The sequence below is a fragment of the Denticeps clupeoides genome, chromosome 15 (assembly GCF_900700375.1).
Source record: "Denticeps clupeoides chromosome 15, fDenClu1.1, whole genome shotgun sequence".
Classification (NCBI taxonomy): Eukaryota; Metazoa; Chordata; class Actinopteri; order Clupeiformes; family Denticipitidae; genus Denticeps; species Denticeps clupeoides.
In genome coordinates this window covers 18,751,619-18,763,037 of record NC_041721.1, presented here as the reverse complement: position 1 = coordinate 18,763,037, position 11,419 = coordinate 18,751,619, and the positions used below count along the sequence as shown (strand labels likewise).

General features: G+C 42.5%; 1 protein-coding gene across 1 annotated transcript; it reads right to left on the bottom strand.

Annotated features, from left to right (window-relative positions):
• Positions 1-2,210: 2,210 nt before the first annotated feature.
• On the bottom strand, positions 2,211-11,230 carry irak3 (interleukin-1 receptor-associated kinase 3). Its single transcript, XM_028954624.1, has 13 exons — positions 11,070-11,230; positions 10,818-11,000; positions 10,240-10,331; positions 10,108-10,153; positions 9,716-9,861; positions 9,228-9,292; positions 9,038-9,152; positions 7,063-7,190; positions 6,767-6,965; positions 6,623-6,685; positions 3,408-3,575; positions 2,820-3,282; positions 2,211-2,585 (listed from the first exon to the last, which is right to left on the bottom strand). Exons 1-13 carry the CDS (start codon positions 11,176-11,178, stop codon positions 2,473-2,475), a joined length of 1,890 nt encoding a protein of 629 aa, XP_028810457.1. The 5' UTR covers positions 11,179-11,230; the 3' UTR covers positions 2,211-2,472.
• Between the last annotated feature and the right edge of the window lie 189 nt (positions 11,231-11,419).

Here is an 11,419-nt window from a genome sequence, read left to right as displayed (position 1 = left end):
TTTGACTCTTCACTGGCGTTGGTGAAGATGCTGCTCTGCACAGTGCCATCAGCAAAGCTGAAGTCTGTGATGTTCCAGGTCAGTGAAAAGCTTTCAGCTTTGCACTGTGTGTAGAAGTGGTCATCGCTGGTCATCTCTGCTGCTGGATGTGGAATCTTCTCTTCTCTCTGATGAATGTCTTCTTCTCTTCAAACAGGAACCTCTCTATCTTCTTCTGGAATCTCACAAATCTCTAATTGTATGAAATAACTGAGAGAATAAAGAGACATAATTGAATATTTGCACAGGACATTATTAGCAATGATGAGGACATATATGTCCTGATATTAAAGAGCTAACAAGTGTATAAAGCGTTCAGCATCTCAACATGCAGGGAGAGAGGGAGAGAACTATGAACTATAAAATGCTGAATTTACCTTCCTGAGCAGGAAAAGTACACAGGCAAACTACAGCCACACAACCAGAGTAGGAATGGAAATGTTTTATTCCATGTGCTACTCACTGTGGCCTTTGTTACTTGCTCACTTCACCTTGTGTTTCAAAATTGTGACGGCGAAGCTGCCAAATATGCAAATTAAACGCGAATGTGCAGAAATATATAAAATATTCGTGTCAGAGCCGGGTTGATAAACGCGGTCTGTATTTTATCTATAAATCATGGCGCCAGTCCCGCGCTACAGTGTTTAAGGTCAGAAAGCAGAAAACTAGCTACTCACCGAACACGCCACCACTCGGATCTGTCGCCTCGCAGCTCTGACGGTTAATTTTATGTTGTGATAAACTCCGTTACCATGACAACGACGCACGACGTGCAGCGCAGCGCGGATTCTAATAAAAATATGGACGCAACTTTGGATTTTATGTTGGTAATTTGGCTCGTAAAATGAAGCTACATTAAATGAGTCGATTTTAGCTGCTGCTTTAACTATTACAACTCCGTAACCCACCACAATATAAACTAATGGACACTTTAGTGCGCAGATTTGGTTTGTATTTTTTCTCCAATTTCGCAGAACCCAGGGAAAATTAATCGTGAAATAATGAGCTTGGCTTGACAATATTATGAATGAAATGTGCTTTAATTAGAAGCTGGTTGCCTCCTTCGCCTTCTTCAGCACAGCAGCAGCATGGAGGACCTCATGTACACATCCCACATATATGTGATAGAATTTAGATTTCTCAACAACGCTGAAGTTAGCTTCTTATTTGACACGCCTCTTCCACATTAAATACAGCTCAGCAGGCTGCAACACTATTTTACATGGAAATGTCATTATTCATCATAAATGTATGTGCACTTGAGCAAAGTTCAAGTTCCAGGTCAATTTTACAGTGAGAAAACTGTTTGAGCCAGGAAAGTATTAGATGACACTGTTTCTACACATCCCATTTTACCCTTAAAAAGTGAGTTTTCAGTGGCCCAGCACTTTTAAACGTTATGTTTTTTTGTAAGAAAATGGCATTCATAAATCCAATGCACAGTTCCCATAAGAAATGTTCAGTAAAAACAGTGTTGAGCCAGACAGGTAACACTTGATACCATTTCTAAAAGTTCAGAATTTTGGGTGGGCACAGAGATCATCGTATACAGATTTAAAACATGGTGAATTTGCCAATTTTGGTGCTTTGCTGGCAAATGTCAAATGTGCTGCACGGTGTTGGGCCGTAACCCCTACCTGTGGACATCAGGCGCTCATACCACCCTCGTGGAGTCTGTTTCTGACCGTTTGAGAAGACGCATGCACATTTGTGGCCTGCTGGAGATCATTTTGCAGGGTTCTGGCAGTGCTCCGTCTCTTCCTCATAGGTAGTGGTGCTGGATCCTGATGCTGGATCGTTGCCCACATTTTTCACATTGTGTCACCTTACAACCAATCAATAAATATTTATAAATTGGCAATCAGTGTTGCTTCCTAAATGGACAGATTGATTTCACAGAAGTGTGACTGAGTTGGAGTAAAATAGTGTTGTTTAAGTATTCCCTTGATTTTTTGGAGCATTGTGTGTAATGTAGAACACACACAAACACACACACACTTCAAAAGTTTAGTATGATTGAAAAAAAAACAATTGTCTTCTCCAACACTGATACAGACATAAATTACGCTGGAATTGGCTGTTAATGATGGAAAATCTGTACACATATAGAGACCTGTCATGAGGAACAATTAGCCTTAGTCAACGGAAATGGAATTTTAGACAATGGAAAGTGATCTCAGATAATAGTTTTTATAAATTTGCCAAAACCTCAAGCAAACGTTTTTCTCTTTGTCAATATGGGGTGTTGTGTGTAGAATGCATTTAATGTAGCTGTAACAAAAAGTGATGCACCATGAAACATTTTCTGATTCACTCTGTGTGTGAATGTGTGTATTATACACACACACACACACAGCATCAATAATAAAACCAAGAGAAAATGACTGAGCAGTATTGTCCAGTACTGGTAAGGCTGGATTCTGGGATATGCTATTAGGGTGCAACGGACAGCAGCTCCTCTGTGTGCAGGAAGCCATCGTTGTACAGCTGGATCTTGTTCCTCAGTCTTTGTTTGGCTGGATTCTCAGATGCCATGATGGGGGATTCTGAGAAAGAGAAATATAGCATGAATTTACAAACAAATTATGAAAAAACGACTCGCTGAGTGTCACTTTTACTGCTGCCGAGAGTTAGAAGTGTTTAGCTGTCCTCCCAGCCATACCTACATTATTTGCCTTATAATTTCTTATAATTTCTGCATTTAAATACATTACAATTAGACCTGTGAATTTAAGAATGATGGCCAGCACTAATGAGGCTCTCTTTGGTGATGCACCTACCTGTCTGGAGCAGTGAGTGATGGGGGACAAAGGTGTTTGCCCGGCAGTCATCACACACCCTTCTACCAGTGTCTGACCCACAGCTGCACTGCACAGGCCAGCTCCTGTACAAGTCCACTGCAGGCTCTCCTGCATCAGCCTGCACAGTTTGTGCAGGCTCCACCACAACTGGTTTCAGGGGATGCATGCCCCCACCTTTGCCTTCGGTGCTCTGTTGGAAGTGCTTCTCACGTGTATACTGGCTGAGGTAAATGACTTCTGATTGGCTGCACTCTAGTGGGCCCAAATCCATGGCCGGCCACAGGCCATTTGCATGTGTGATGGGTGGCTCTTCATCCTCCACCAGCAGGCTGGGGGTCTGAGCTTGTCTTCCTCCAGACCTGACAGGGCTGTCATCAAAGGTCTGCTGCTCCTCCTCAGGAGGTTGGGGAACAGGCAGCAACTGACTCAGTGCCTTTAGTACCTGCAACCAAATGAGTGTGAAATGGCCAGTATGGAGTATTACATAGATTCTGTGGGTGTATCATAGCTTCGTTATAGAAAGGAAGTGGTGTGTGTGTGTGTGTGTGTGTGTGTGTACACACTCACCATCTCCATACTGGGTCTAATTCGGGCCCTGCTGGAGGTGCAGTCCAGTCCCAGCTGAAGAAGGCAGAGAGCTACAGTCTGTGGCCAGTCGCCTGCACTTTCATCCAGGAAACACAGGCAAGCATCCATGCAGCCATGACTCTCTGCTTCAGCCCACAGCACATCTCTCTGTGTTGGTGAGGCACAACCAACATCTCAGCTGCATCCCAATTCCTATTCTGTTATGTCACATCAGCTCAGAGCATTATCTGGCTGGAGGTAATGACAAGGCAATATCATTTAGCAGAGATTCTAATAACATAAAGTGCATTGAAAAAATGTTCATGCCCTTTTCACATTGTGTCACCTTACAACCATGAGGTGCTTATTTATTTATTATTATCGATTTTATGTGATAGACCAAAACAAAGAAACACATTTTTTTATGAAGTGGACTAAAAACGATACATGGTTTTCACTTTTATGAGTTTTGTGCTCAGTCCACCTTTTTAAGCTATTTGGGGGTGTGCAGAACAGTGACTTAAAATGTAAATCCTCACTCCTTTCCTTAATGTGGACATTGTAGTTTAGATGGATATTTTACAGATATTTGTATATTCATTATAACCACAAAGACTTTCAATAGCTTCAACACAAAGTGACCATGTGAACCAAATCTAATGTAGAACTGAGATGCTGCAAGGGACTACTCAGAAACACCTTGTTGATTTTCCCCACCCCTGATTTAATGTTATTATTTCAAGGGGATTTTTTTTCCAATAGCCTCCACACTAAGTGACCCTGTGACCCACAACAAACCCTTGAACTGTGGGATATAGTGGGTTGCACCTGATTTTATAATAATACTTCAAAGAAAAAACATAAAAAATAAATTTCTTCAATACCTTTCACATAAATTGACCTTGTGACCAAAAAACCCACTTAAAACTGTGCTGTAGCAAGGGATTTGTCACACCTCAATAATAATATAAAATCCCTGGTTTTATATTAATATTTCAAAGATACAGTGGGTATTCTGACCCCCTTACATTTTTCTCTCTTTGATATATTACAGCTATTAGCTAAAATCATTTAAGTTTGTTTTTTCCTCAATAATGTACACACAGAATTTACATTTTTGCAGATTTATTAACAGATTTATTAATTAAGAAACACTAAAATATCACATGGTCCTAAGTATTCAGACCCTGTCCATTTCTTCTGATCATCCTTGAGATGGTTCTACACCTTCATTTGAGTCCAGCTGTGTTTGAGTATACTGATTGGACTTGATTAGAAAGCCACACCCCTGTCTATATAAGACCTTATAGGTCACAATGCATGTCAGAGCAAATGAGAAAAAATTCTGCTGTACTTAAGGTTCCTAAGAGCACAATGGCCTCCATAATCCTTAAATGGAAGTTGTTTGGGATGACCAGAACTCATCCTAGAGCTGGCCTTCTGGCCAAAATGAGCTATCAGGGGAGATGAGTCTGGGTGAGAGAGGTAAAGAAGAACCTAAAGGTAACTGTGGCTGAGCTCCAGAGATGCAGTCAGGAGATAGGAGAAAGTTGCAAAAAGTCAACCATGACTGCAGTCCTCCACCAGTCAGGGTTTTATGGCAGAGTGGCCTGCTGAAGCCTCTCATCAGTGCAAGACACATGGAAGCCTATATGAAGTTTGCTAAAAACCACCTGAAGTGTGAGAAATCCAATTCTCTGGTCTGATGAGACCAAGATAGAACTTTTTGGCCTTAATTCTAAGATGTATGTGTGGAGAAAACCAGCACTGCTCATCACCTGTCCAATACAGTCTCGCAGTGAAGCATGGTGGCGGCAGAATCATGCTGTTTGCGGTGTTTTGCAGCTGCAGTGACAGAATGTCTGATTGCAAATCGAGGGAAAGATGAACGCGGCCAAGCATAGGGATATCCTGGACGAAAACCTTCACAGTGCTCAGGACCTCAGACTGGGACAAAGGTTTACCTTTCAACAAGACAATGACCTTAAGCACACAGCTTCACAACAACTCTGTAACTGTTCTTGAATGACTTAAACCCAATTGAGCATCTCTGGAGAGACCTAAAATGGCTGTCCACCTATGTTTACATTTACAGCATTTATCAGACGGCATTATCCAGAGCGATTTACAATCAGTAGTTACAGGGACAGTCCCCCTGGAGCAGATTATGGTTAAGTGTCTTGCTCAGGGACGCGGTGGTAGTAAGTGGGATTTAAATCTGGGTCTTCAGTTTCATAGTCGAGTGTGTTACCCACTAGGCTACTACTACGACTGCTACTACCATCCAACCTGCCAGAACTGGAGAGGATCTGTAAGGAGGAATGAAAAAGGATCTCCAAAGCCATCTTTCCCAAAAAGACTCATGGATGTATTAGATCAAAAAGGTGCTTCTACTAAATACTGAGCAAAGGGTCAGTTTTCCTTTGTTAATAAATCTGCACAAATGTCAACAATTCTGTGTTTCTGTCGATATTAAGTGCTTTGTGTACATAAATGAGGAAAAAATAACAAATTATTTTAGCAAAAGCTGCAATAACAAAGAGTGATTTGATCATTTAAGGGGGTCTGAATACTTTCTGTACTCACTGTATAATCTGATGAGGAATATTTTGTTTTAGTTTTCCCCTGAGGGATTCCCACCTTGTCGAGGGGTTTGTGTGCCTTAGTGACCCTAAACTCAGCCTTCAGGTGGAACACCCAAGATGAACAGGTCTTAGGGAAGAGGCATGACAAAGTAAAATCCAGTTACATGACAATAAGAGTTATCCAGAGCACCCAATCACACCACTTTGCCGTCTCTGTCACCACTATGTGCCCCCTTTACTCTTCTGTCTGCCCAGTCATATATGCCTGCCTAGAACTGGCCCCGCCTGCACGTAGTTATCAAGGGGGAAGAGGAGCTTCATTCATTTATTAGTTATTCATTGCATCTGTCCATGTAGGTATTATTTAAAGGGTTCCAAGTCTGATAATCTGTTACAAGTTTAGGGTAGCTAAATTTTTCAGTTTTGAAACCAATGTCACTAGATCATGTGTTTTCTAAAAGAAACATTTCTGCTCACATATTATAATCTTATTATAAAGATGTACCATCTTAATGCATGAATAGTCAATAGTGGGTAATTTGTGATAGGTAAAAGAAAACCCTTTAATGAATCAGATGCTCTGTCTCATACCTGCATGTGACATCTACAATGTGTCAAAGTGGGACTCACCAGTAAAGAGTGACTAGGTTTGTCCTGCTCCAGCTGTCTCCCAGTTACTGTCTCCAGCACAACCTGAAGCACAGAAACATGAATAAATCTACCCATCTCTTGATGCCAATCATATTTGAGGAGTTATAGAATCATTTAGCCAACCATCCCAAAGCTGTACACATCCAGTCGAGTAGACAGCTTCCCGTCACAGATATACTCCTCAGGCAGGTAGGCCAGGTTGCAGAGGGCACTGGTATCCAGGGTGGTGGTACAAGTCTGGTTAACAGCATGTGGCCTCAAGCAGGCCATTCCAAAGTCAGTCAGTTTGGGCTGTAAGCTCTCATTCAGAAGAATGTTTAAACTGTACACACAAATACACACCATGTTAAAAAGAAATGTTCACAAATACACAAACCCACTGTCCAGATGCAAAAGCAAGGCTGTGGAACAGTGTTCACCTGCTGATGCTGCCGCAGATGATAGAGTATGGCTTGGAGGTGTGCAGGTAGTGCACAGCCTTTGCAGTCCCTTTAATGATCCCCAGACGTTGCTGCCAGGTGAGTTCATCCACAGAGGTCTGAGCAACCTACAGCCAGAAACAATGGGAGGATTTCCTTAACTTTCAACTGAACTATATTTATAACACACAGCAGTGATATGGCATGATTATGGAATGGTGTATGTTTACTACAAATATAAAAAATATTTAGCATTTAAAGCTTATTCATGAAGGGTAATATATGGTCTCAGAAGGTCCTTGTGGTCTCAGAAGGCAGTCAATCCAGAATTAAACGGGAGGTGTATAATTTCCACACCAACCACCTGCATGTCCTCCCTCACTTTTCATAGTCGATGCATCGCGATGCAGACATGGACGATTCTGCACCGATGCCGTGCTCAGAGAAAACATTGTATGAAGTTATGTGGAAAAATGTATGGGATGCATCGTGATTTCATCGATAAACATAATCGAATAAAATAGTGAGATCAGTGAAGGTTCACACCCCTATCTCTCACCACATCCATAAAACTCCTACTAGGCATTCCTCTTCTTCTCCTGCCTGGTAGCTCCATCCTCAGCATCCTTCTCCAAACATATTCAGCATCTCTCCTCTCTACGTCCAAACCAACACAATCTCACCTCTCTAACCCTAACTGTTCACCTAATGCATTCAGTCTTAACCTCCAGCTCTGCCTCCTGTCTTAACCTTCTTCCACAATGCTTTCCCATAACTTCTACTTTATCCCCTATAGATACCGCCGCGTTTCACATCAACCTTTTCCATGAAAACCTCTACCAGTTCACTTCATCTCATCACTCATCAAGCATCCCCTCAGTTTTCAAGACTGTTTTTAACCAAATTGTACCACTTCTACAGTAGCTGTAACTCAAATTCAAAATGTATTTGTCACACACGCAGTCATACACGGAATGATATGAAGTGAAATGCTTCTGTGACTGCTATAGACCTCCATATTGCAAATATTGCAAGTATACAATCAAGACCAATGTGCAAATATTGCAAACATAACCAAATATTACAATTTTATGTTTTTAACTCTTTTGTTGGCTGTAACTCTTCCCTGCCAGCCAGTATCTTAGCTCCTCCCTAAACTCCACCTTAGAGTCTTCCTTCTTCAAGCCCCACCACCTGATCTATGGTTCGGCCTTCACTGTCCACCTCCTCCCCCATGCAGTCTCATGCTACTTTCACCAGTCACTACCTTATAGTCAACAGCCTCCTTTAAACTGATCATCACTTTCCAATCACCTCCTCATCAACTTAGTTTTCTTCACCAAAATGGAAAATGGGCATACATTGTGGGCTTTTCCCCCAACTCAAATTGTAATTCAGCCACACTGCAGGAATTATTGCACAAATGAAAAACTGGTACAAATTCTTTTAAGCGCCTGAACACTTAACATACTCTAACACCTACCTCATTTACAGCATTTATCAGACGCCCTTATCCAGAGCGCCTTACAATCAGTAGTTACAGGGACAGTCCCCCTGGAGACACTCAGGGTTAAGTGTCTTGATCAGGAACACAATGGTAGTAAGTGAGGTTTGTACTTATGTCTTCTGGTTCATAGGCAAATGTGTTACCCACTAGGCTACTACCACCCATTTCTCCTGCCATTTAACCCATTTGAAACTTCCTCCAGTACATCTGGCATTACTTTCCTTCTGTCTGGTCTTCTGCACACACACTATATCAACCTTCTGTCTACTCTATTACCCTTCCTCCTTTCCTCCTGCCTCCGGACACGACTTCCCATGACTTTCTAATGCAAATTAGAGAAAATCACTGAAATATCACAGTCACTATACACACAATCAGAGCACTTGCTTCAGATGTTATTGATTAAATGCCGACAGCAAAAAACAGCCAATGCATCCCCTACTGACATTTTGTAAATGCCCCAATTACCTTGTTGTGCAGTCTATTGAAGAGAGAACCACTGGACATATAGGGGTACACCAGGCAGTAGTGATCACCCTCTGAGAAACTGGCCCACAGCTCCAGGATGTTAGGGTGCTGATGGCTGAAAAATAAAGGTAATACAGTTTCCGGAGAACATCTTCACAGCTCTTTCATGGGTGTCAAGTTAAACTCTTACGTATGGAGAACCTCCATCTCTATGCAGAACTTCTTCCAAGTAGATTTCCAGGAGCTATTCTGGCCCTGCACCAGTTAAAAAAAAAAAAAAGAGCAATGTGCTGCAGTATCTAACAAAAGTGAGTACTCCCCTAACACACTTTTCTTGGGACAACACTTAAGATGTGACACTTTAATACAATATGAAGTATTCCGTGACCTGCTTGCATACCTGTGTAAACTTACTGTCAAAATAACTACACACACAGACATTAATGTCTAAACCACTGGCAGCATTGTGTCCAATTAACCATTTTCCCTCCCCTTATGTTACTGGCTTGTGTTTTAAGGATTCAGGTGTCAATAGGGTGAAACAGCAGCATCACAATGCAGTAATTACAATTACAAGCACATAAGCATTATATTTTATGTTGGTACTTCATGCAAATAATACATTCAAGACTAAGGGTTTAGCTGAACCATTATGTGCAACAATGTATAATGCATTACCTGTTTAAAGAGTTTAACTGTGAAGGTTTCATTTCCTCTTTTTCCCTGATAAACATCATAGAAAACTCCACTACCAATTTTTAGGTCTGGATGAAAGTGTCTGGTTCCCTCTATGACATCTGAGTAAAAGATTGCATGTCTTCCTCCTGCAACATGAAGACAACTTCAACTTTCCATGTAGTTTGCTGAATCATCTATGATCTGAATGGTATTGAAAGTAAGAACAGTTCTCTGGTTTCTCATGATAAAATCATTCTAAAATTGCATTTCAGTTTACTTTCACTAGTAACAGCAATGGTGATCACAATGCTGCTGAAATCTATCTGCATATTTAATGCAAAGGTCAAAGTAATGTGAAATGTTTTCCCACCCTGTCCCCTCCATGTGTGTACCTGAGGGCTGACTTTCCATCTGGTATTCAGATCTGAGTGGTGGTGGCTGGCAATAAACAAGAAATAATAAACACTCTATGAAACCTGTTTCCATCTTTTCTCACTCTGAACGTCATGTGAGCAGAGCTCCACCTCAGAGTCTTCAGAGAGTTGTGGCTGCTTGGGTTCTAAAAGGTCAGGCCACCGGCGACGTTCCACCAACATCCTGTCTGTGGTCTCAACAGCTAGAACAAAAATGTAGAAGTAACTTTCCTTCAGCAGGAAGTTACCAAAGAGTAGTGGTCTCCATGGCAACTACATATGACAGTGAAGTGATTGTCATGGTGACACTGCAGCACAGCACAGGGTGACAACGAAATGTGTCCTCTGTTTTTAACCAATCACCCTTAGTGAGCAGTGGGCAGCCATGACAGGCGCCCGGGGAGCAGTGTGTGGGGACGATGCTTTGCTTTGTGGCATCTCAGTAGTACCTTGGTGGCTCGGGACTCGAACCGGCAACCTTCTGATTACAGGGCCACTTCCTTAATCGCTAGGCCACCACTGCCCCCTTTATATTTTTCACATGGCTAATATTAAATTGGCTGGTTTGTAAACTATTGTTTTGTTTGTTTTCTTAATTTAATAAAGTTATTTGAAGTCTCTCTCTCTCACACACACACACACACACACACACACACCTATAAAAAGCAAAAGTGCTTAGTTTGTTTTACCGGACTGGCTGAAGAGACTCAGCGCTCTCTGATGGCCCATGGCGGTCAGCACGGTGAGCAGGTCACCCACGGTCCTGTTCTGCTGCGCCCACGTCCACAGCACCTCCTGCGTGGGACTCCTCCCGGCGCGTTCCGCCACCTCCGCCCGGCGCACGTCCCCCCAGCTGGGAGCGACTCGCGCGGCTGGTGGGACAGCAGCGTGTTGACGTGGAGGCTGTTGCAGAGAGGGGGATATTTCAGAAGGCGACTTACCGAAACTCCTCCACCCCAGGCTCCCCGCGTCGCTGTCCATTACTGAACAGAACGCGTGGACTAGGACCGGGGCGACGTCGAACAGGAGACGCGTGGATTCAGCTGCCATCGCGCCGCTTCCCCTACTGCACAGCGTGGAAATTCCCAGGCCCCGCCCACTTTCTTTATTTCTCCAGATACGTGGATTAAAGTTCCTGTCAGCGCAGTCCACACTGAATTATTTCTACACGTACACTGACGTATTGTTACGTACACTGACGTAATGAGTTTGAGTTATAAAAAGTTTTGTTGTAACTTTATTCTCTCTGTCTGGTCACCTGTCCTAGGGGAATTACTGCATATCAGACGTT